Consider the following 26776-nt stretch of genomic DNA (forward strand, 5'->3'; position numbering starts at 1 on the left):
AGTATGTGTGCTGACCATGTCCATCCCTTTATGACCATAATGTACCCAACTTCTGATGGCTACTTTCAGCAGGATAATGCGCCATGTCATAAAGCTGGAATCATCACAGACTGGTTTCTTGAACATGACAATGAGTTGGCTGTACTCAAATGGCCTCCACAGTCACCAGATCTCAATCCAATAGAGCATCTTTGGGATGTGGTGGAACGGGAGATTCGCATCATGGATGTGCAGCCGACAAATCTGCGGCAACTGTGTGATGCCATCATGTCAATATGGACCAAACTCCCTGAGGAATGCTTCCAGCACCTTGTTGAATCTATGCCACGAAGAATTGAGGCAGTTCTGAAGGCAAAAGGGGGTCCAACCCGTTACTAGCATGGGGTACCTAATAAAGTGGCCGGTGAGTGTATATATATAGTGAATTTTCTCAAAGATGTAAAGTGTGCGCACAAAATTTCACACAGTTGACGCACTTGTTTATTTTGTTTATTTTCTTATTAAGAGACAAAATCTCCTGCCAGATATTGCTTGCAGTTTTCTTTTGCAAAAAAACTGTTTTGTCCTAATTCAGTCCTTTTATTAATCCATGCATATTCCAAAATAAGACCCACACTGAGATTTGTGGATTATCCAGAGTAACTGGGGCAACGTTTCTGGAAAAGGCCAATGCTGTTGAGTTTTTCAAAGATTTTTTTGCAACACAAACAAAATTTTATTCCTTTTCCTCCAGTGTATTGTGGTGGTAGCAAGAACCTGAACAAATTGAACCAAAACATTTTACATGGCTAGATACTACAAGGCAGAGAACATGTATAAAGTTTCTGGTTTGAGTGAACTATATTCACCTCGTGTTTTAGGTAATAATAAAATAAAACAAAAAACTGCTTTATGGCTCCAACACAGGGGGACTTTGTTTTCACGTTTGGTTTATGCATTGTCTGTGTATTTACTTTCCACTAAAAATGCAGGATCCATCAGTTAGGAAAGTGTGTGTGTGTGCGTGTGTGTGTGTGTGTGTGCGTGCGCGTGTGCGTGTGTGCGAAATGGGAGGCTTTGTAGGAGTACAAGGCAATTTAAAAGTAAATGCACACCAACGCTGCTGCTTTTGCATCCCTAGATGGGAGTTGTAAACAACACCATTTCATGAACAGAAGCAAAACAGCATTAACTAGCTCACAGAGTTATCCTTGAGTTTTTTCATGTGTTGAAGATTGTAACTGCATGTGGCCTGGATTGCTTCCATTAAGAGTGGAATGACATAGTGTTGAAATAAAAATTGAATGCAATCTTTAGGAAAGCGCAGGGTTATTGGTGACTTCTACAATTCTGCTCTGCAGTAGACTGGAGACCAGATGTTTGCAGGAGAGGACGCTGTAGGTAACAGGAAAATAGTCAATAGATATTCTCAGTTCAACACGTAGGAGTATATATGACTGAATGAATATTTTTTATTATTGTGTCATGCATACAATAACATATGCCCAGCCCACACAGGCTTACAATGCTGTTCTTAACTCTTCATAATACAAACAAGACAGGAGAAAATGTGATTCATTTGTCAACTTCTCCTAGTTCGCATAGTTTGCACCACCTTTTATCTTCTTGGATGTCTTTGAATCTACCTACTTCATAGTATATTAAGAAGTGGCGGTTTGTTGAATCTAACTTTGCAGTCATCTAGCTTGCTTTCTTCTGCTAAAAAAACATTTCTGCAAACTTTTTGCAGTGATTTAGTTTTTTCTTTTGTGTTGAGTAATAAGGAACCCCATTCTTTGTTTTTTTTTTAATTTCCTAAAATGTGACATCCTGATGAGTTGGTGAAGTGAATTGATATTGATTGCATAAAGTGTGAGTTTGTTGCATAGCTCATGTTTTATTGCTTCTAAAGAGAAACTATTTACACTTCAGCTAGTTCTTTACAGTAAAAAAGACGGAATGTGTTTTCCGGATACAAGCATACGAAATTTGTAGGAAAAATTGGGTATTTAAAAATTCAAATATTCATTTAAAGTAATAAAACCCTAAAAAATCCCATGCAAAAATCAGCCTTCCCAGGTAAAAGTGAAATTGAGGGGAAAAAAAGTTAACCTAAATTTTGTGGTGTTAAAACTGCAGCAAAACCCCCCCGGGATTTCCCGGAATAAAGAGTCGGTCCGAAGATACAGAAGATGAATAGTGTTCATTTACTTTGCGTTTTGTTTCCCCCTGGCAGACAAAAATCCAATGAGGTATCCCCAGGGAGTGGTAACTTGGTGGAAAAAAAAAAAAATTTTTTCAACCCAAAGGTTACCATACTCTGGCGTACTGACACCGGCGGCAAAGTTTTACGTTGTTCAGGGTCGGAGATTTTTTTTTTTGGAAGGGTTTATTTTTGGGCATGTTGTTTCTTTTTCCTGTTTTATCATTTTGAAGTTTTTTTATTTTTTCCCCCTTTTCGCCCTGCCAAATTTAGGTCCAAAAGAACAAAAATGTTTCAACCCAACGGGCTTCCATCATGTGTGGCTCTGCTGGTTTTTGGGGGAGGGGTCCCCTGTAGCATCTGTTGATACACCACTGTTGTGGAACTGTTTTTAAAAAAAGGGGCATGCCCTGGGGCCAACCAATTTGGGTACCCCTTTTTTGTACCCTACAAATCCCTTTTCCGGGAATAAAAAGCTTTCCGTGCGGTTTTTTTTTTGTGAACATTAAAGGAACCCAAAAAGTTAAAATTTGCCTACAAAAAGGACTTTATTAAAAAGCAATTTAACCCAGCGTGTTTTACGGTAGCATTTGGAGGTTTCGGGGATGTCAGTGTTAACCCGGGGCGAAACATACATGCCCCTTGCAGGTTTTTGCGAGGGGAAAAGGTTTAGTTAGGACCAAGACCCGGGTTTGGTTTTGGTAAAGAAGAATGTTGGGATTTAGGGGGGAAGAAAGATTTTTGTTGAGTTTTTGGGAAAAGTGACTGCGGGCACAAGGAAACGTGAATAAAAGCAGGTTTATTTCGGCCCCGCGCAAAGCGGTGAAGGCCCTTTTTAAATGAAAGGGATTTTTATTCTTTTTTTCCGGCTAATTAATGCCTTTTTGAAGGGGTTAAAAATATTTTAAAAAAACCTCAAATTTTGGGTCGCATAAGTTGGTGAATTTTGATTTAAGAGTTTTATAAATAACGCACAACCCGCGAAACAAAACACCGATATTGGTTAAAGTTAACGCCCCGTAGTGGCAAAGGAAGTGGCTTTAAAAGTCAAGGGGCAAACTTTTAAAAAACTCCTCCTGGATTTTATAGACAACTTCAAAACGTCTGTTCATCCAAAACCTTAAGGAGAACGTTTTTAAAAAAAAAACTTTTAAACAGTTTGGCCGGATGTGGCCTTTTTAGTGGTAAAGGGTAAAAGGGGAAGGGGTGTAAACGTGTACATTGCATATGCTTGAAATTTTTCCCCAAAACAAAAAAGAGGGCCAGGGGTTGAGGCTAAAGGCCCAAAATTGATTTTTTCGTAGTTCCACCAATGGGGAAAAGGAAATCAGCCTTAAAGACAAAAATTCTTTATTTACAAAACTGTGGGTCTGGTGTTTGACCGCCCCCCATTTTAACCACGCCCATCTTTGGGGGGCTGTGGCCAGTGTGAGCGGTTTACTGCAATTGGAAAGGTTTTGGGGGGGACCCTCCCTGCTTTTCCCGGGCAAAGTGTCCTTTGGGGAAGAAACTGAACCCCCACCCCCCTGCTGCGCTCGGGGGAATGGTGTGAAGGTGAATTCTCCTGTAAGTAAAAACCTTTGATAGTCGTTAAGTTTAAAAGGCATTAAATACGCAAATTTAAATTAATTAGGCCGCCCCCTTTATAAAAATTTTAAACCCTTTAGGCTGGGGTTTTTGGGTTTTGGTGTCATTGAACCAGCACACCCTTTCCCTTTTTTTTGGAAAGGTTTCCCCAACCCCCCGGCTTTTCCCCCACTTTCAAAATAATGAAATGAGGATGAGGAGTTTTTGTGAGGTTCCGAAATCAGCAGAAGTTTCCTTTTCCTTTGGGGACGATTTGCAGGTATGAGTGCCCCGCAAAAAGCACGGGTTGAAAGGGGCGGGGGGCCCGTAGCCTTGCCCCCAAAAATTGCGAGGGCCCCGCAAAGTGCTTGCAGCTTTAAAATTTTATTGCAACTAAATTTTGTTAATAAGTTTTGTTACTTAATTTATTATTTCCATATCAAATTGAAAATCTTGTCAATCATCAAGCTGGTTTTTGGGGAACTGTAGAGAAACAGGTTGATCACAATATAACTGTATTTCTTTTCATAACCCTGCTTGCAGATGGAAGATGAAATCTTGACTCTCATGGGTATTCATTCATAAAGCAAACAGCATCTTTATACTCCGGATGTTTGTAATATCTGATCACTCCTACATTCATAGCAAGTGTATCTTCTTACTGCTTCTGTTAGATTGCATCTGGATTGCTTAATTGACTGCATTGATTATATGGGGGTGTAAGAAAATCTAAAATGCAGGACTTGTTTTGCTGAGGGCATTTTTGTCTGTTTGATTCCACAAGCTGCTCATATTCAACAGAGTATAGTTTCCAAGCCAATAAGACACTGCAGTGTGAAAATGTTTCTTGCCTCCAGTCTGAAAATGCTCAATATGGCATAGAGCATCTCTTGTTCTCTGCACAGCCTGCAGCACTTGGATGGTCTTGTTAAATTCAACCGCGCTTCAGGTGAAAATGAGGATAACTACCGGCTAACTGTTGTGATTCTCTACATATGTTGACAGGACATTTTGATTTGCAAAGCTCGGTGGGAAGAAAACATCATGTTTATTCAGTTTAGTCAGAATGTAATGAGAGAAGATCCTTGTAGACATGCTTTATGATAAAGGGTTAAAAAACGAAATGAAAATGTACAATGTTTAGTACAGTTAATTTAAAAAGCATACTGTAGTTTATAACGACTGTCACATCTTTGTTGTTTGACCTGGAATCTGTTTTTCCACATGCATACTTTATTTACTTTAATTCTCTCTCTCTGTCAGACACAAACACAACATCCCCTCTAGTTTTTCTCTGTCTCTTCAAATTGACTGAAAACAAGAAACATTGTACATCAAAGCTGTGTTCACTACATTGGCCCCGCTGTGCTTTACAGCGCTTGCCTTTTGTTGTTGTACCAGGGGACATGGATACCAGACTGTCACATACAGAGTTAAAAAAAAAGAGACAGTCCTTCTTACTTTACCAATGGGAAAAATTGTTAAAAAGGCATGAGGAAAACTATGCGAATAGATGATGCCTTGCAGCAGAAAGAGGTTGCATAGAGAAGATTGTGTTATAAACCTTACAGAGAACAAGCTGCCCAGAAGAGACGTTTCATCATGTGTTTAGAGTGCAGGGAGGTGTGCAAAGTGAAGCGCCGCACTGTTGTGGAAGGAAGTAAAGTGGCCATTAAGGAGTAGAAAAAAACAGTAACACGTTTGAAGTCAGCTATTTATAGCTGAAGAGAAGAAGATAAATAAAGTAAGAACTGCAGTGCAGGACGGATTCAACATTGTTTATCTTCAGCAATCATTAGGATAGAATAATAATATCAATGTATTATGCACTACTCTGTGCCTAAAATAAGCAGATACTAATTAAAACAGCTACTCACATAATGTGATCTCTAACAGATTAGGGTCTGGAGGTTGATGCTTCAGTAAAAAAAAAAATCATTATCTACTACCATCTGTCTGCACAGATAATGTGTGATGTGGGGATTAAATAATGGGGGTAATGCACAATCATATTGTACTTTAGTGCTGTTACTCTGCTGTCAAAATAGGGTCTTAAGTGCATATTCTCATGTGACTTTAATGCAATACATAAAATAGGCTGGCAACACCTTTTTAAAACATTACCAAAGAGTTGTTGGGGACATTACTGGAGATCTAGTTCTCTCCTTTTGTCTTTGACTTTAATGGGGGAAAGGAACACCTTTGTTTAAACCACCACTCTGTGGGTGCAGGACATACATTGGCCTTTTGTGTAGAATGCAAGTTGATCCTTGTAAAGAAACATCGAAAAGTGAAGGGATAAAAGTCAAATTATTTTGGGAACGCCCCTTTTCAGTGGAAATGGGACCACCCAGTGACTATTGTCATGGAGACTCACTCAACCATGTTGGTTTCACGCAGGAGGGGAGGCTGAAGCAATTACAGAAAACGAAAGTGATGTGTAAAATTGCTTGTATAGAGAAGTCGGGGGAAGGAAGGGACAGTTAAAAAAGAAAGGAATTCCACATTTCTGTCATTATCCATTTAGACAAGTTAAGATTTAAGGCATTTGGCTCTGAAAGTGTGTGTGGAAGTACTAAAGATGGTCCGCTACCAGTTTTTGCTTCCTGACACCAATTCTGATACCTGAATTTGGGTATTGGCCGATACTGAGTACTGATCCGTTATGTTTTAACAGCTGTATACTACTAACCCTGTATGGTTGTGATATGATTTCTATCTTTGTTGTCGGTCTGGCTTAGGTTAAACTCTTTGTGAAACATGAACAAACACAAACAATGAATGCCACAGAACATTATTATAATATTTTTTTATCCGGTTTGACAGTCAACGGAAAAAAGAACATAAATAAACTACTTTAACATAGATTTTCTTTAGGGCTTTATTATGTGGTATCGGATTGGTAAATAAACTCCAGTACTGATATCCATACCAGCGATTTAGGCAGCATTGAAAGCAATACCAATACTGGTATCAGTATCGGAACATCTCTAGAAAGTACAACACTGCTGCTTCAGTGGCCGGCATGAGTAAACTAGTATCACTACCATTTATTTTCTCTATACTTTATCATTAGATGGCCAAAAACTGATACAGTACAATAGAGATGCAACTAACAATTATTTTTATTTTACAGATTTAACTTCAAATTTCTTTCTTATTTAATTGTTGGTCTATAAAATTTCAGAAAAATAGTGATGGGTCCTTGCTAAAGCCCAAGGTGCTGTCCTCAAATTGCTTGTTGTTTTGTTTGACCAACAGTCCATAACCCAAAGATACTCAATTTCGTGTCACAAACAAAAAAGCTAATCATCACTATTAAGAAGTTGAAAGAGGAGTATGTTTAACATGACTGGAACAATCAATTTTTTTCTCAATACTTTGCTTTGCTAAACATGATTTTCTACCAAAAAGCCAAAAGCCTTTAAAGGTATTTGGTTCCATGTCCCGCCCTACTTTAGCCTGGATGCCAGCCAAACTTAGCCCTGCCCACAACATTTGAGGTCGGACTAGAATCTGAGTCTGACAATTTTAGCACTTCTATAAAATGTCTTCCAAAAACTTTTAGATCACTTTTTGTTTTGTAGGCTTTCAGTCAAATCATTTTCCACGAATAGCAATCAATACACTAACTAGTCAACATTATAAGCTTTCAATACGAGTAAACATGCCGGATATAATTTGGTGCTTTTAGGAAGTAATGTCCTCTGTGGAGTCAGTGCAATCAGGTCGTAAAAGTCTGGATCCAGCTCAGCTCATGAGACTCATGAGAACAATCAGCTGTTTTTGTGCCAGAGCAGCAAGAATTAAACTCAGGCTAATATATTTATGTATAATATACTGTATATATCTATAAAACTTTAACTAAAGTCTCTCAATTACATGGGAATGCAGCAATGTGCACAATATCATATTAATACCAAGCGTATTATAATTTCAGGTTTAATTTATTATGTACTCATGAATAGCTGCTGATCAGGTCACTCCATAATTAATCAATCATCAATACAGAGCTGGACTTTTTAGGGATTTTGTTTCTGTCCTAGGCAGGATTAGGTTGTGAGAATATTAGATTGTGTTACGTGCTATGGTTTTGGTTTGGAATAGTTGAGTTTGATAAAGAAGCTTTGTGTCTGCAGTCATATGGTGAGGTGGTGATAGCAGCCCCAGCTCTAACTGTGTGGTCTAAGTGTGCCTTCTTCTCAGTCCTATTTTGAGCCAATAGCAAGAAACTCTCTTGGTGTTGTATGTGAAATGTCTTTGTGGGTGTTTGGGCTTTTTGATGGCATCCACTTATATAGCACCCATTTTTCCCTCTAAAACTGAAGAAGAGCACCCACTAACCTCACCACAGAGATGCAGATAAGCTTATGTCATATACCACACCCTCAGTTTAGGGCCTGTGAGATGTACTGCATGTGAATGAGTGATGCACGTGTTGGGGTTGTAAACAATCGCCAGTTTAACAATACAGCTGTCAATCTGTTTTTTGGCTTTGTTTTCTGACAGAATGACAGAGGTATTTAATTCTGCACCGGCCTGGTTTTGTTAATAGAGAATAATCATTCTGTAAAGAAGACCATTAGGCCTCTTTAAATCACAGACCCATGTCCACAGTGGCTGTAATAGTGCAAGTCTGGCTTCCTCAGGTTTCAGTCTGTTCAGCCCACTCCAAATGGTTTAGACACTGATTGCCTACAGGGAGTAAAGCAGTCCTCCTTTCTGTGAGAAGCAACTACTGCAAACAGCGCAGAGTGAAGGGGGTGAAAATGTCCCCCATTGGCTGAATTCTGTCTCTTTGACCGGAATGCCAAACACAAAAAGCTCTGCCAGACGTTTTTTTTTTTTTTTAAACATCTCCACTTTTTATAAACCTCTTTTACTTTCCCTTTTTGTGTGCTTTTGAAAGAGCCTCTGAGCGCCCCCCCCTCCCCCCCCCCCGTAAAGGTTGTGAAGGGGTTAGTGAAGCCCCGCTCAGCAGTCTGTCGCTCATCTCTCTTTTTTAACTCTCATCAGAGGAATGGGAGGGTCATGGGGGGCATGAGCTCTGAGGATTTTCTCTTTTTTAAACCCAGTCCCTCCCAAATCTGTTTGTTTTCTTTTTTGTGTTTGTATGCTCTCTCACAGGGAAAGTGTTTTTTGTTCAACCACCCGCCTGTTTGTTAACCATATCCAGGAAACTGAGTTAGTGGCTCTAATTAAATGACAAACGTATTATAAAATGTTTAGGGCATACAGTTTTCACCCACAGTAAAGGGAAGCACAAATGGTTTAAAACAAGACTTTTAGATTGATTTTTGCAGTTGTGGATTTCATTGGCATGTCAAGAATGACTGCCGTTAGCATCGGAATGAGCAATGGTATGGCCGACTCTCTGACAAGATTGCCCATAAAGGAGGATGGTCTTGATTTTGGAGCGGGATTCACATCATGCTGTCTAGTAAGCAGGGTTGTCAAGGAGACAGAAATTGGTATCATGGGAGAGGGGAAATAGTCAAAAGTACCCAGGCTGGGATGGAAGAATATTTAGTGGTCACCAGCGGAAACACATTACACTAAGCTAGAACTACTGTGTTGTGAGATTACTTTACAAGGTGCTTTCACACCGTACCTGATTTAGTTTGGTTTGAACTCTGGTGCGTTTGGTTTGCTTTGTTAAGGCTGGTGTAAAAGCCATCAAACACATTGGTGTGGACCAAAAAGACCTAAAAAGGTGAGTTTCAATAACTATAACATAATATTACCATAAAGGTGCCTTTTTTCTTCCTGTTTCTACCTATATATATATATATATATATATATATACTCAATCTTATTCTTATGAGATATATATATATATATATATATATATATTTCTCATAAGAATAAGATTGAGTCAGGACCAATAATGCTCAAATTAAGTTAATTCTTTGTGAAGTAAAAAAGTGCAGCATGACCTGCTGTTAGTCATCAGAATGTCCCTATATGAGTCTATGTATGTACTGTAGTACTGATGTGATGATACAGGATATCCTCACCACAATTATCCATTGAATGAGTACCCTCAGATGACTTTATGTTTACCGCTTGTTGTTTGTTTGTAAAAAGTCAGATCACTAAAAGGCAACAAAATGCTTTTTTTCTTCTTCTTTTTTTAACTTGGTCTGGACCGAATGAACTGAACTACAGATTTGGCCTGATTTTACGTCTGCATGACGGCAATAATCTTTTGGGTCTAAAGCCAGGGATACCACTGACATTTCTGGTCTGCTTTGTATTTAAATATCTCACATGTAGTGACAGTGAAATACCATGAAACATTTTCCCAACAGACATCATCAGGTTTGCTCATCCATCCATCCTCACCAGGAGTAACAAATGCAATTAAAGGAAAGGAAAGTAATAGCCTGGTCTAATCCAGTAGTTGTAGCCTGAGGCGGATCGAGGCCACAGCACGTTCACATACCTCCTGTCTCCTCTAAGAGTTGACGTCACCGGCTCTCATCTTGTCATAAATCTGCCCTTTAACTTCTATTTTCTGAGTTAGTTGTATCACAGCTGCTGCGTTTCTTGTCTCGTCCTGTACGTCGATGACCTCCTCACCGTCTTCCTTCTGCTGCCTTTTTTGCTGCAGTAAAAGTTGTCCTATAATGAAAAGTTGAGTAACTTAACTTATGGTGAACTTGACATAAACTCTCCCAGTGGTGTGTTGCACAACTACCTTCTCTCCCCTCTTCTGCTGTCTTTGTCCCGGCCTGTGAAAAAATCCAGTTTGACAGCTTTAGTGACGGCAAGCAGAGGCACTTTCACATGTTCAGCGTTGTACTATTCAAGCTGTTGCACTTGAATTTTTACTGCATGTTGTAGAGACGGAGAGCAGTTATTAGACACTCTCATGCAGTGACACACAACCCGGCTTTTGGTTGGGACTGTAATCTAAGAATGTACTAAGTGATGGCTGCACTGTCTCTGTGGTTATGGCCTAATTGAAGTGGAATTCATATCTTGGGTTGAAGAAATAGCCAGCGCTTCAGAGTGCTCCCATTTGCATCTCATAAAATGTAGCCACACAGAAGATATCAATCTTTCCACCAGTAATGGAATCTTTTATATGGTCTCATTTATGCACCTACACTTCTCATCAGTCATAATTCTCTTTTGTGGTTACACTTTATCTGTGCTCTATCTCAGTACAGAATAAAGTGGAAATCACAATACAAGTAAGGACATACACAATCTTGCATCTTAAATGTATGTTTTTTTCCCCTTGTCTAGTCTGTGGAAAAATCTATATTGTTGTCCACATAAATATTACAATTACAATACTGTATTTTGCACAGCAGGATTAAAAATAAATAAATAGAATTACAATATATGTTATAAATGTCTTAACCTAGCTCCATTCATAAACAGCTCTATAAGAAGTATTTACATTTAATTGTAGAGGATATTTAACTGTCAGTTTCAGCTCCTGAAGGTTGTTGCTACCACACAGTGTGCCACAACAGCTGATAGCCTCACATGAGATTAAATATGAACAGTTTTCTTTGATTTTTCCGACTGCTCAACTGCAGACACAAAAGTTTTACAAAATTCTATTTGTTCTTTGATTTCACCCTTACCTTCACAGAAATTCATCTGCGTTTTTACTTCCCTCATTTATTCCAGTGATCTTGCTTCCAGCTGCAGACTGTTGACGTAGCTGTGTGCTAAATAAAAATTGAATTGCGTGCATAGTTCTCATACCTTGAGATGCCTTTTATCACTATAAAGATTATCACAGCTACAAACTAAATTACCAAGCTTTCCTCATCTCTTTATGCATGTTCCTAAATATATTTGTGAACAGATACATATAATTTCTCGGCAGTCAAGGTGGTCAAGCAAACCCATGTCAATTTACTTCACCTAAGGCCTGTGAAATAGAGCATGAAATCGCTCCCTGTTTGTCTCAAAACTAAGGTTATGCGTGAGAGTGAGAGAGAGAGAGAGAGAGCATTGAGAATAAGCACATAAATTGATTCTGCATGTGTGTGCTGCTCTAGGGGGTAAGCCAACCTCCATAAATCATAGCTTCTATGGCGGCATTTTAATGCTACCTAGCATTCACCCGCCTTTAGCATTCCATTCACTGCCATTCATTTTGGCGCCACTTTGACAGCAAATAACTTTACATCTGAAGCGTTTAAAAACTTTATTTGCCCATTGTTTATTTCCAAAGAAACACAACAATGTATAAAAGGCTCCATTACCTTATACCTCACGTTATGGCTCTGTAACAGAAACAATTGTGTCATAACCACACAACTCACATAGTCAGCAAATCATTGTATTGTCAGAAGTACGCAGACAGTTTGGATTTACATTAACTGTTTTAGTTTAATTACTAATGTTAACTAGCATTAACGATAGCAGTAATTAGCCTGTGCCTATGTTATCTCATTACATTTACCCACGCTATCTGGCTCTGCAAGATTGGGAATGATTGAGATTTCTCTTGGCACAGCTACCAGAAGACTTACAGCTTTCAGACAGATTGCTCACGTCACATCTGCGTCGTCAAGCTCAGTTGGAGGCTGTGCAGTAACGCTCATCACTTATCACGTTTGTGTTATAGTCATCACAGTTTGTTTTTACTTGGTATCTTCTTCAGTGTTTTTTTTTTTTTTGAAAGATTATTTTTGGGGCATTTTCGGCCTTTATTTTTGACAGGATAGCTGAAGACACGAAAGGGGAGAGAGAGGGGGAATGACATGCAGCAAAGGGCCACAGGTCGGAGTCGAACCCGGGCCCGCCGCGTCGAGGAGTAAACCTCTACATATGGGCGCTCGCACTACCAACTGAGCTATCTTGGCGACCGTAAAGTCACAATTTTATAAAGTGAAACTACCCCCGTACATTACAAATAAGTCTACTAACACATTTACAGACTAATGGCCAAGTACCCATGATCTATCCCCTATAGTGGCTGTTTGAAAGTTTGGCAATGTTTACAAGAGACTGTCTGGACCAGGTTTTTAGTTTTGTTTTTAAACTTTAACCTGTGTTAAATTGTTCCTATGCTAATAATCACTATGATGCCGCTGCATGTATGTGGCAGTTGGTAAAGTGTGTTACTCCTTGGCTCACCCCAGCCCTTTCTTCTCCACAGGAGGACTCCATGAAAGATGACAGAGGAGGTGATTGTTGTAGCCAAGTGGGACTACACGGCCCAGCAGGACCAGGAACTTGACATCCGTAAAAACGAGCGTCTTTTCCTCCTGGACGACTCAAAAACCTGGTGGCGTGTCCGCAACGCCGGCAACCAAACTGGCTATGTGCCATCGAACTACGTTGAGCGCAAGAACAGCCTGAAGAAAGGCTCACTGGTGAAGAACATCAAAGACACACTGGGTAAGAAGAATTTAGTTTCACTCTACTTCGATATCAAAAGGTCGCCTGTGTGTTTTTAAGTTGAATGTCAGTAGATTATTTGCAGTAGAAGTGGAAAATCTCTGTTCTTCCTTTTCAATCCTCTGCTCCCTTTTAGAGGAGATAAGATGTGGTCATAAACAGTGGTCAGTTTGTGCGCATTCATGTGAATCTTCTCAGAAGTAAAATGATTCCCTCCCTGTGCCTCTGCTGGGAGCTGTCACTGTGCACTCTAGGGATCCTGTTGCGTTGGCTGTTGCTCTCAGCTGTCAGCACACTGTCTCAGTCCTCAGTCATGACTTGAATACATTAGCCTGTATGTAGCCATAGCTGCCACTTATGAGAGGGACTGTTGGTGCATTCAGAATGAGTGTATATAGCTCAAGAGTTATTTTTACTTTAATAGAATTGGGCAAGACAAAAAATAAAGCTAAATGGTCTATTTATAAGCTCCTTAAAAATAAAGGGGGCTTTCAGTTCTTTATAGTCAGCTATACAAAAATAATTAGTCTAAAAATATGAAATAGTTAAATAGAAGAGCGTGCTTTCATATGCACATAGTGACGTTTTGAAAGGTCCCTTCCTTTTTTTTGATGACTTCATTAATTGTATCATTGTATATTGAATGCATGCGTGTGTGCGTTCGTGACGCACATAGCTCTCCCACATGTCAGCAAGCAGTGGCTTTAACCATTTCCCATTACAGTTATCTTGTGTTGTTATTTTGATTACCAGTGAGCTCTTTGGTGCAGCTGTTGGGAAGAAACTGTGGCCTCTGAGCCTTTAGCTTGAGCTTCAAAACATCTGTATAAAGCATCATGAAATTGGTTTCATTTATTTTGACTGATAGCAAGACAAAAAATCTCATAAGGCTTTCCAACAGCATGATCTAATTTCTTTTTATGATTTTAGTATTTTAAGGTAGGGGCACAAAATTATTGGGACTAAACTCGGAAATGTGTTTGTATATAGGTAAAGTCAAGAATGAAAGAATTAAGCTAAAAATGATCAACTTGCTCTACTTTCTTGTAGCAGGAAAAGCGCATGCCGGTGCATGACACAGAATCATTCAAAAAGATGAATCTGTTTTGACAATTCTAGCATCAGTTACCACTTTTAGTCAGGCTGGTAGAGGAAGAGAAACGGAGATGTGGGAGAAAATAGCAACGTGGTAGAAATTCTAGCAAGACCGAATGATCAAGAAGTTCAATTGTAATAAAAATAGTAACTGTGTGGCCCTGAAAGGCAGACATATTTAGAGATGGGGAGGAGAGATTAGAAGGAGATAAGGGGGGTCTGGTGGTCCTATGCGTTCTTTTTGGCTCTGGAAACCAGTCTCTGGGAGCTTTATGTGGGCCGGCATGGCACAGCCTGCCGCTGTCACCCTCACCAGAGTTTACTGTGTGCAGAGACAACACGCATCTCCCCCTCACTCCCCCACTTCCACACTGTTCCCATCAGCCCCATTCTCTGTCACTGTAGGTTTCTGCATTTCTATGATTAGTAGATTGATTAGTGGAGAAATCAGCAGCCTAATGGTTGTGCTGGAATGATAGATTACCACTCTGTCCCTGCTTTTTATATATATCGACATTACAGCATTATGGCCTAGTTCCATTTTAGTCTAAGTAGTTTGCTTCCAGCTAATAGCTCTTTTGTGTTAAAAGCCTGATCAAATTCAATAGGCGAGAGAGAACATTTTCATGAAGAAGGGATGAGCAAAAGGTGAATTTGGGGGCTAATGGAACGTACTCACACACTGAAATAGAGAATCTGATTGGCTTAGAGCGTGATTACTTTATCTCGTCTATAGTCTCTGGCTCTTTTTCTCTCTTTTTCCGCCTCTTCACTAAGTCTGCACATTGTGATTTTTCAGACAGTCTGTGATTACTTTTATCTCCAGCTTTTCCTCCTTATGCACTGTGCTTTAATCTGGTTGTATTATCGTCATTCATCCAGGCAGAATTGCATTGTAAATGGCTCCATACTGCTTTGTGCCCCAGTTTCCTCTCTCAGGAAATAAAGACAGTAATGAGTGAAAAAACTCTGCAAAGGTCCTACTCATTGCTGAAACTGGGCCAGTACAAACTGGCAAGTTAGATATCTGTTTTTACATGACAACAGTGTGAGTGTGTGCGTGGGTGAATGTGAGGCGAATGTGAAGCACTTTGTCCTGTCCTCGGATCAAAAACTATTATATCCCTGCAGTCCATTTTACTCAGCACTGTTGAGCGAAATAGCCCCATTTCCTGTTCAAACTTTGAAAAGAAGGAAAAATCTGCAGCTGTGTAACGCACAATATGTGGTCTACAGTAGTTTACCTTTGTGACCTTTGTTGCATATCATACGCTCTTCCCACGTTTTTAGGCATGCCATCACCGTGGGTCTGTGGATGGCAATGTTAGTGTGTCCTTCTGACACTCTGTTAATCGTCTTTTACTCATTTTTTTTGTGCATCATTTGTGCCCCAAATACTGCATGTCCATGCCATGTAAGCTGCTGCTTTAGATTGTTTATCAAAATGTATTTAAATTTTTCTTCTCTGGCCTTTTGGCAGGTTTTACACACAGTAATGAATGCTTTTATCACTGTGGCACTTGGAGTATTGAGTAACACTGCAAGGGTTATTTACATGGCCACATAGCTCATCTGTAATACACACAGACTTTTTTAAATCACAGACACTCTCTGACTAATTTTTTTAATTTAGAGGCCAGGTTGTGCTTTTTCATCATGCCCACACATCAATGTGTCTGGTGGGTGGTGTGGTATTGTGTGGACTCATACAGTAACTTCCACAACTGCCCTCCACTGTAAGCTATCTAGTGAAGCAATATGCTGCAACATGCTGTCATCTAGGCTTTCATCAATTCATTACCCTCTGAGTTGAAGTCCTCTGGGCTTGAAAAATATCTACGGTAATGTGTGTAAGTTGCATTGAGGAAATGTATTAATAGACTGTACCTATAACAGCTTATTCGCAGGTGTAGCCAGCGAATCGACTGTCTAGGCTAGTTTTGGGAGTGTTATTGATGGATGTATAAACTAATTTGTTTATGAAACCAAAATAGGATTTTGGTATCGATGGCTGCCTTCCAGGCACCCGGCACAGAGCTTCAGACGATGGGTGTAAGCAGCGCACTCTGCTGAAAAATATGGACCCAACACAGTATTCCTAGACAGTATTCACTTCAGTGGTTTCTGGACATGAGAAATACTTTGAATGGTGTTATACAAGACTATACATACACCCGCCACAACAATGGTTCCACTGCAGCCAACCACCAATGTGCTGAGTGATCGATCTAATGCTCCTCAATGGTCTGTGCATTTTCACCTGTACTTTACGACCTGTCAGACAAATTATTACCAGTTGGAAATGGTTATATTTGATTTTCCAAATGGACACCTGAATGGCCAGAAGTCAACCTATGTCTTGTCAATCACGGAGTACAGAATCACACCACTCCTTACTATGTAGAGTAGCATATACACGCTGTACACTGCACCATAAACATGTCTGATGACTTTTATTTGTTAACTTCCTGTTCTTTGCGTTTTAGTCAGCTTGGCCTCTTTGCATTGGTTACTGTTGTGTGGAGATCACGTTCAATGGACTCTCATCTTATGCACAGTCTCCCTCTTCCTCTAACTTGACCAAGTTTCTGTACTTTTGTAAAAAGCTTTTCAAACAATAAATGTTTGAATTAGCTATAGGACATTTTCTGTTCATTTCAGCAGGCTCTGTATTGACCACTTTGATTAGTAATGTCAAAAAGTGATTCAGATTTGAAAAAACAGGAATTACTGTAGTAATTCTAATATTCATGATTATGGGGTTGTTTATGAAACCAAAAATAAGGATATTGGTATACTGATGGCTGCCTTTCCCAGGCAACCGCGAGGCACAGAGCTTCAGACAGATGGGGATGTAAGAGCAGGCAGCACCTGTCCTGAACAAAAACTGGGACACATCACCAGTACTGACAGTATGACAGTATTCACTCTCAGTGGTTTCTGTGACATGAGAAATACTCTTAATGAGTACGTAGTACAAGACATACACATACACACTGCTAAAAGAATGTGTTCACTTGTAGCCTAAACCACCTCCAAATGTGGTCTGAGTGATCAGATCTCAATGCTTCCTCAATGCGTCCTGGTGCATTTTCACCTGTACTTAGACCTGTCAGATCAAATTTTATTACCAGTTGGAAATGGGTTGTATTTGATTTTTCCAAATGGACCACCTGAAGTAGGCCAACCTTTGTCTTTGTCTCACAGTCAGGAGATACAGAATCACACACACACCTACCTATCAGATATGTAGGATACACGCTGGATACACTGCTATCCATAAACATAATCTGCTTGTTATTCCTGTTTCATCCTTCTGCTTTGCGTTTTTGTCAGCTGTGGCCTCTGATGTGCTTGGTCTACTGTTTGTGTGAGAAACGGCTGCCAAGGGACTCCTCATCTTTCTTCACAGCTCTCCTCCTCTTCCCCTTCTAACTGCCAACAAGTTTCATGCTACTCTGTTTGAACCAAGCAGTTTTCCAAACAATGTAAATGTTGAATTCAGCAATGACATTTCTGTGGCATTTCAGCAGGCTCTGTGGGAAGAACTCTGTGATTAGCTGTCAAGAAACTCACTTCAGCTATTAGTAGCACACAGGAGCCTCAACTGTCAAGTGAATGGTTTAAATGTAACCACGTAGTGTAACCTTGGTTATGCTCAGCTGAGAGACTTTAGAAACTTACAGTCTCATTGAAGTGTACAAACACATGTTTAAAAATGTCTTTGAGAGTACACAAATGGAAAAGTCAGAGACAGGTAAGACAGGAGTAGACTTTGATCTGGGATATGCTTGTCATTATCAAGCCCATGGTACCTGCTCCACTTTTCATTCCCTGTCTACTCTATTTCCACTCTTTTGATACAGTGGCTTGAGAAAGTTTACACACCCATGCTAGAGTAAATTAAAAAGAGGAATAAAAAAAATCTTTTGGAAATTGATCGTAATGCCTATTCAAAAAAAATTAGCCACCCTTTTAAGGACACCAATTAAAAACTTAGATTGGCATGGTGTTATTTCAGCTTAATAGCTGGTTTGATTTGCATTTAGAGATGATTTTATGGAAAGTTCCCCTAGGTATTGGTCTATATGGAAATTTGTAAGTGACTCCATACTTTTGACTGGTAGTGTATATATTTCTTGGAGCTGCACTTTCATATGGCTCTTTGTAGTTTTTATTTAAAGCTAATGTACTTGCCCTTAATACTGTTGTCTGGAGTCTGCACCTTCAGGGTTGAAAGCACTTAATTGGAAGTCGCTTTGGATAACAGCATCAGCTAAATGACATGTAATGTAATGTCTGCTGGATGTGTAATTAACAATCAGGAACCTAATGGGTTGTATATGATCCAAAACGGCACCTCTGATTCATATTTCAATCATTTAATAACCTTAAAAGACCGAAACTTACCAATTTTTGCAGCTAAAGGGCTAGCTGTCACGGGGGTGTCTTTGGTGTCTTTCTAGCCTTCACAGGTGATTTTCTATCAGCCTGGAACTTGTGCCTTTTTCTGGGTTGTTGAGCATTAAATCCAAACTGTTACTTTCAAGATTTATCCACTTGATGTCCATAATTTATCACAGTTTCATTTCTACCGCTAGCTCTGTGCTACCGCCTTGGGTATATCCCCCATGATGTATTGGAAGAGTGTGTTTATGTTATCAACCAATGGAAAGGCAGGTCTCTCACACATCACGCCTTGTATGGGCATCCAAGTAAGAACAAAGATAGTATATAGTGGGAAAGATAGATCCCTCCAGGTCAGTGTAGTCTAATGTGATCAAAGATAGTCTGTTACCGTTCTAAACCGTTCTTCAGAGAAGAATGGCGTCATTGTTTTAAGATTTGGCATACATTTGGGCCTTTTTTTGAAGAAATGTAAATAGTTTGTCCTTTTTACATGAGTTATAATGTTTATTGTGTTTATTTTTGCACTGCATAACTCCAAATATATAGAAGAACTGTTTTAGACAACACAAATGCTTGTGTTGCATTGCTGTGGGTGTGATATCAATAAATATGACATTATTTTGAATATTGGCATAAGTAAATGTCATGAGAGCAAAAGCGTCTGGATAAGTTATAATGATAACTTATAATGTTAATTTCTTCACAGTGTGACTCCCAAGGCCAATCGAGAAGTGTTTTAGACAGGAGATTGGCTTTGCTTGTATTTGCTGTGTGTGATATCAACACATATCCGTGAGATTCATGTTCTGTTTTTTATTTATTTGTCTTTAAGGTCCTACAACCTTTTTAAATACTCAAATGACCTTACTGCAGCACAAATATTCTAATAATCCACTTTGTACTAAAAAAAATTATGTTCATAGATTGCCTGTAGATAACAGGGTTGATGTTTCACAAGCTGTTTTAGAAAATAAAAAATGGATTCAAACCACATAAGTAGAACAAATCATGTTCTCTTTCTGTGTTACCATTCTCTTTTGTTTCTGTTCATGATACAGGTTTGGGAAAAACTAAGAGGAAGACTAGTGCTCGTGATGCATCCCCAACGCCAAGCTCAGACACAGAGTACCCCTCCAATGGCAGCGGGGGCGGAGGTGGAGCTGCTGAAAGGATCTACGACCTCAACATTCCCGCTGTGGTCAAGTTTACCTACACAGCAGAGAGAGATGATGAGCTGACCCTGGGCAAGGGCTCCAGAGTCATCGTGATGGAAAAGTGTAGTGACGGCTGGTGGCGGGGCAGTCAGTCAGGCCGCGTGGGCTGGTTTCCCTCCAATTATGTCCTGGAGGAGCTTGGTGGGGCCGATGACAGAGAGGAAGGATATTCCTCACAGGGCTACCATGTAGGCTCTCAGGGGACTTTGTTGGCCAATGGGCAAGCAGGTGGCCTTGGTGCAGTGCTCCACTTGGTTCAAACACTCTACCCCTTTAGCTCTGTGACAGAGGAAGAGCTGAACTTTGAGAAGGGAGAGGTCATGGAAGTGGTGGAGAAGCCTGAGAACGACCCTGAGTGGTGGAGGTGTAAGAACTCACATGGCATGGTGGGCCTGGTGCCTAAAAACTATGTGGTGGTGCTGGATGAGCGGCCCGGCCTGCCCTCCCCTTCCTCGAGCTCCCCACAAAACCGCTTGGTGGCACCGGCACGCTCAGGGAAGTTCGCCGGGAGGGACTGGTACTACGGCAAAATCACCAGACACCAGGCCGAGTGTATACTCAACGAGAGAGGAGAGGAGGGCGACTTTCTTGTACGAGACAGCGAGTCATCAGTGAGTCTTTGGAGTGAAGTCAGTTGCGTTTGGAAGGCTGGGAGAAAGTCAAATGATGCAGAAGAAGAGATTTGATCAATTTTATTGGAAGGAATATACAGCTCCAGGAATTAGTTCCTGCATGACATGTTATGGGCCCATATTTCAGAGCCAATTTAAGAGTACAAATGTTGTCCTGCAAAAGTGAAGAATGTGACACATTTATTAAACAGACTGCATTGTATTGTAGACACATGGTGCGATGCGGTTACCAGCGCCAGTTGTTTGGCCATCAATAGGTGACTGCAAGCCTGGCGCATTGCATTGTGTGAGAGGGGCTAGCCCCACTCTGAAACATTCAGACTGCCGTAGTCTACTGCGAACACAGGAGAATGCAGTCTGAAGCAGCAAGGAAGAGGCAGAATGTGAAATAAATCTGAAATTTATAAAATAAATGTTGTATTCATAGAAGACAATAAATTATAGATGATAATTATAGTATGAAATTGTTTGCTGTGCCACACCTGCCCCTAATGACCAGTTGCCACTGGGTGTAGTGAAGGATTTTTACTTCTTTTGAGTCCAAAATTTCACATGTTGCAGTTTAATGAATGTGGGCCTAGAACTTCAAATGTGAAAATACACTGCCACTCTGCTGGAGCAAAGCAGCCTGTCTTAAATGTGTTTTTCTGTCATCTCTTATATTTCTAAGCACATTAACAACTGTCTCCCTCTTTGTTTTCAGCCCAGTGATTTCTCTGTGTCTCTGAAGGCGGCTGGTAAGAATAAGCACTTTAAAGTGCAACAGTCAGAGGGAGTGTACTGCATCGGCCAGCGCAAGTTCAACTCCATTGATGAACTAGTGGAGCACTACAAGAAAGCCCCCATCTTCACCAGCGAACATGGAGAGAAGCTGTACCTGGTTAAAGCTCTGCTGTGATTCACGCATCCTCACACCTACACTGGATCTCACACATAAACACACACTCTTCATACACACTATACACACATAATACTAATACCACCCCCTAACTGTCTTAACTTGAGCCTTAGCTCTGGACCCTCCTTGCTGTGGCGTCTGTACTATATCCAGTTGTTTCTGTCGCCCTCCAGTGTTAATCAGGTGAAACGCTTTCTAGCTCCACAACCAAGCAGTCAATCACAAGAGGACGAGCACTGTCAAATACCAAGCTACATCCTTCATGTACAACACAGCGCATAATAAGCCTCTGTCTCTTGGATGTGCTAACATGTGCAGTAACAAAATCTGATGCAAACAGAATGCCTGAAACCTTGTTGGAGGTTGAGCTCTCCTTCTGATGTCATACATAATGTCCATTTACTACTGCACAGTCTAGGTTACACCATTGCTCTTAATCCACATAGGAAGGCAGACATTCAACAGTTCAAAGAGGACTCAAGCCTCGGAGGGACCTTACCTGTCAAATTGCTTGCCATGGGTGTATTTTGTTCATTTATTAGAAAAACAATGATTTTTGATTTTTTTTTTTTTAAAGTTCTCATGACATGGTGCTCTTTGGATGCTTTTATATAGACCTTAGTAGTCCCCTAATACCATATCTGAAGTCTCTGAAGAGGGAACTCATATTAATGTTAAAAAAAACTCATAAAGTGAAATTTTCATGCCATGGGACCTTTAAGATAATTTAAATTCCTCTCTGGAGTTTTGAACCATTGCTCTTTCATACAATGACTTCACAAAGTGACCAGAATCACTCTGCCTTTTTCTCCTAATTTTCATCGTTCCTCTACATGATTTCTCTCCCCATTGAACTTGTCTTCTTGCGCTATTTCAAACTGTTTCTGTCTCCACAGACCCAGTCATTAGTAGTGATGTCATTGAAAATCTGGATACACTACTTACTGTAATATTTCTGAAAGGCAGTAGGGCAAGCATTAATGCAATAGGGGGACCTGATTTCCTGTAGAGTTTGAATGTGTTTCAATGTAACCAAATGTGCCACCCTGTACTCATACTACTGGCTCCAGGTATGTACTGTACTCACCATACTTGTCATCCATTCATAGCTCTATGTTCATGCTTTAAATTGTGTAAAATTTAACATGTTTCTATTCAGTTCTCCAGTATGTCTGTAGCTACATGTTTGCATACTGACCATAGAAATGGAATGAGAGCAGAATGGGACCGTTTGCCTTAGTCATCTGACTGTGCATGACTACAGAAATAGTCAACCGTTCGGTACACATAAAATGGCCGCCGCTCTGACCAGTCTCTATGTTTATTTAAACGGGAATGTTCATTCTACTCTCATTCCACTTCTATGATAATAAATAATAATAATAATAATAATAATAATAATAATTTAAAAAATAAACTTTTGCTAACACGTTTGCATAACTACACTTGATTTGCTCTAGCGAATGATCGCAGTTGTACACGAGTACTTCTTCTGGTGTTGTTTGTCAAAGATGAGTATGTCTTTGTTAATCTTGTGATTACAGAGAACTGTAAGAAAATATACAAAAAACTACTCACTTTAGTGATTGACTTTGACTTCCACGCCCTTAACTCTACACTCATCACATCACACATTGTCGAGAAGTAATTTCGGAAATAGCTAGTAATTGATGAAATCAGTAAACAATGACCGTTTGCTAAACAGCGATTGTCCAGTCACAGCCAACGAGACATTTAAAATAAAGAGTTCAGAGGGAACTGTTCGGATGTAATCATTAGTATGCCCCGCTAACCAGCTGTAACCCAGCCTCACTTCCAAGGCCAAAGAGCACATAATTGATTAGCTAGGTAGCTACAGCTAATATAATCTGCGAGTGACAGTTGTCATTTAAGGGGCTGTACTCAGTATTCAGAATATTAATATAACAGTGAACACAGGCGTAATGTCCTGGGAAGAGAATGACGTCACTGTTTGACCAGTTGGGAAACAGTTTGTTCGAGTGTGGAGGGTGGAGGGAATCCAGACTTTTTTTTTCTGTATATCAAGTACAGCTCCTTTTTTTAAAATGACAAAATCAACCGTTGCTGACTAGAAAAGATTGATTGCTTTTGTCTGCCTCTGGCTGAAACAAGGACCTGCTATTTTCAAAAATTAGTACTCAGTTTGGAGCGGTCAAACTGTTACTGATATTATTTTAAAGCTGCATGTGCTGCGCAAGACTGGTCCTTTGGACAAGTATAGCAACAGTAACTAAGAGGGCAGGGCGTAACAAACTCAATTTATAATAAAAGTAATATTCTACTGTCAGGAATCCAAATATATTGTCATCTGGTCTATAATGGAAAAAAAACATTCTAGTTCTACCAAACATTTTCCTGGTCTAGTTTCTTTTTTATTGTGCATTTGTTTACCAATGGAAGTGTTGTTGATCCTGGGGTCCTCAGCTTTTATACGATATATCTGAATGTTATTGAACATTGTTATTTAATTCTTGTCTTCACTGTATGTATATAATCAAAAATGAGATGAGGTGCATATATGAATCGCTAAGATCAAACTATGGTACTGTATCACAGATAACGTGATGAGAATTGAAATACTTTTGTTCAATAAAAATCTTTTGAAGAATACTACATTTATTTGTGTTGAATTATGTGATTGGTTGTCATCTTTACTACCCTGCTGTTGGGACTCCTCCTTCCTGGACTGGCACATTTACTCATTTAGACGATACATTTGTCCCATGTTGCATTTTCATCCAGATAAACAAACCTATCAGGAACAACTTGGGGTTCAGTGTCTCACAAGGACACCTCATGTGGACACGGTTAATGGCCAACACACTCCACCACTTGAGCTACAGCTGGCAAATCTGTCATCAAAATCTGTATTCAAAATGTATGTTGTGAGTTCTCTTTTTGTTTACATCTGTAATGTTGGATTAAAACGGGGATGTACTTTGAATTGTGATTAGACAAACATGAAGTGATTATTAGCAACATTCTGTTAACTTTAATTCAGTTTAAAGTAGGCTTAAAATGACTGGATAGCTTCAGTAGAGCAGGCCTAATTTATTAGGTTTTTCGAGCACTAGAGTTTTGATTATTAGGTCGTTGTCCTACTTTTTTATTTTACCTTTATGGTTTAAAGTATATTGGAATTGATTCAATGTGGCCTAAACAAGCTAGAACAATAACATGCTATTTACATTAATTACAGTATTACACTACTAAAGGCTGCCATTCTTTAAAATGTTTACGTTGACCTTTTAGTATCCTGGACCTTGCTGTGAGTACCAATGTGTTTTCACATTGTAATTTTTAGTTAAGACGCTAATATGAGAGTTTGTTTAACCACTGTATACACACTCTGTCAGCCATTAGAAGATCATCATGGCGGTTGTCCACCTCCGTGCTGCATCTGTCAGCTGGTGTAAACAGTCTGGCTGATATTTGAGGTCGTCTGAGAGTGTTTGTGTCAGTCACGATTAAACCACCATCTGCCTCAGCTTTGGGCTGCCAACAGTTGTAAGTGTAAGTGTTGACTGAAATACCTCAGCAGTACTGTGTTTTATGTACTGTACAATATTTGAAAATAATGACCTTTTGGTAATTACACTATTCAGTGTGTTGGACTAAACAGCATTTGCAGATGGATGTCCACTTGAATAACACTATAGTTTTTTGTTGTTACTTTATCATGATATATTTAAGTAATTAAATAGATGTATTCAACAGGGAAGAAAATATTTTCACCTAGCGATACTTTCAATGAAATATGGGCTGCAGTACAGTTAGATGTCCACACGATGGCAGTATTAGGCTTTTTACATTGTCACCTGAAAGCTGTTAACAATTTTAATATCCATATTATTCGCAGCCCACATTTTTCATAAGATACTATAATATGATTTTTTAAATATTTGTATGATATACCACACTATGACACTTGTATATTTTTATGACATACTATATACTATGATTTCTTTTTATGACATACCATACTATCACATATTATTTTTTTGTTTTTGTGATTTTTTTATGACATATATATACTATGACTTTTTGTTGACATACTACACTAAGACTTTTTTATGACATACTATCCTATGACTTTTGACCCTCTCCACCCCACAGTGTTCCAACAGCAGAGCACTTTCTCTAAGTACCTCCAACAGCTTCGGTGTCTCACTGTCTGATGCAAGAAATCATTCCTACCACAGGCAATCCAACTTTTTAACTCTTCATCATTAGATCAGATAACACCACATCAGAAAAGACTCATATACATCACAATACTGCACTGAGTGCAACTTCCACAAACACATTTTTTTTTAACTTACATCTTTATAAATACTGTTAAAGTAGGTTGTACATTTTATTCACGGCTTGTATATACGTTTGTACATTCTTTCCTTTTAACTTTAGTTTTGAATATTTGTTCTTGTATTCTGTCCTATTTATTATTTCTTGTATATTCTGCATGTGTGCTGTGTGTCTTACATTTCCCGATTTGGGATCAGCAAGGTCTATCTGATCTAATACTATGACTTTTTATGAAATTTATTATGACAAAACACACTATGACTCTTACGATATTTTTATAACATGCTTCACTACGACTTCTTATGACATACTATACAATGACTTTTTATGATATACTGTGCTATGACTTATTTTTAGATTTTTTGACGTACTATACTTTTTATGACATTTCTTATGACATACTGGATTTTGACTGGATTATATTTTTATAATTGGGCGGCTGTGGCTCAGTGGTAGAGTGGTTGCCTGCCAATCGGAAGGTTGGGGGTTCGATCCCCGCCCCTGCAGTCATTGTCGAAGTGTCCTTGGGCAAGACACTGAACCCCGAGTTGCCCCCGGTGCTGCGCATCGGAGTGTGTGTGTGAATGTTTATCTGATATCTGGTGGCACCTTGTACGGCAGCCCCGGCCACAGTGTATGAATGTGTGTGAATGGTGAATGTTCCTGTAGATGTAAAAGCGCTTTGAGCAGTTGTTAAGACTGGAAAAGCGCTTCCAGTCTTAACAACAAAATACAGCACATTTACATTTGTTTTGATTACTATACTATGACTTTTTATATTTTTTTCTCAATCGCTTTGGCACAATTGTCAAATGACTATTAAACTTCATCAAACTACAAGATACATATTATTTATATGAACAGTCGGTCAGTGGTTCACATGACTGTGGTCATATATCATTGCTTTGGAACTAAATTCCCAGAGTAAGCCTTGCAGATCAAAAATAGTTTTCATTCATCGGCTATTTCTTCATATTATTCTCAAATGTAACTCTACACATGTTTGTTGTGTAAATCCCTACATGCAAAATGGAGCAACCAACAATAACAATAAACTCTCTCCCAGGTATTAGATGCATAA

At 39.4% G+C, this 26776-nt stretch overlaps 1 protein-coding gene across 1 annotated transcript in view; it reads left to right on the forward strand.

Moving 5' to 3' along the window:
- nck2a (NCK adaptor protein 2a) overlaps positions 1–24003 on the forward strand; it is a 44981-nt gene extending 20978 nt beyond the window's left edge. Inside the window, exons 2-4 of the mRNA XM_032529232.1 lie at positions 12879–13120; positions 19684–20450; positions 21175–24003. Coding sequence (XP_032385123.1) covers positions 12895–13120; positions 19684–20450; positions 21175–21369 — 1188 coding nt within the window. The 5' untranslated portion in view covers positions 12879–12894 and the 3' untranslated portion in view covers positions 21370–24003. The remainder of the gene's footprint in view (positions 1–12878; positions 13121–19683; positions 20451–21174) is intronic.
- Positions 24004–26776: the final 2773 nt, after the last annotated feature.

This window comes from Etheostoma spectabile, chromosome 11, assembly GCF_008692095.1.
Source record: "Etheostoma spectabile isolate EspeVRDwgs_2016 chromosome 11, UIUC_Espe_1.0, whole genome shotgun sequence".
NCBI lineage: Eukaryota > Metazoa > Chordata > Actinopteri > Perciformes > Percidae > Etheostoma > Etheostoma spectabile.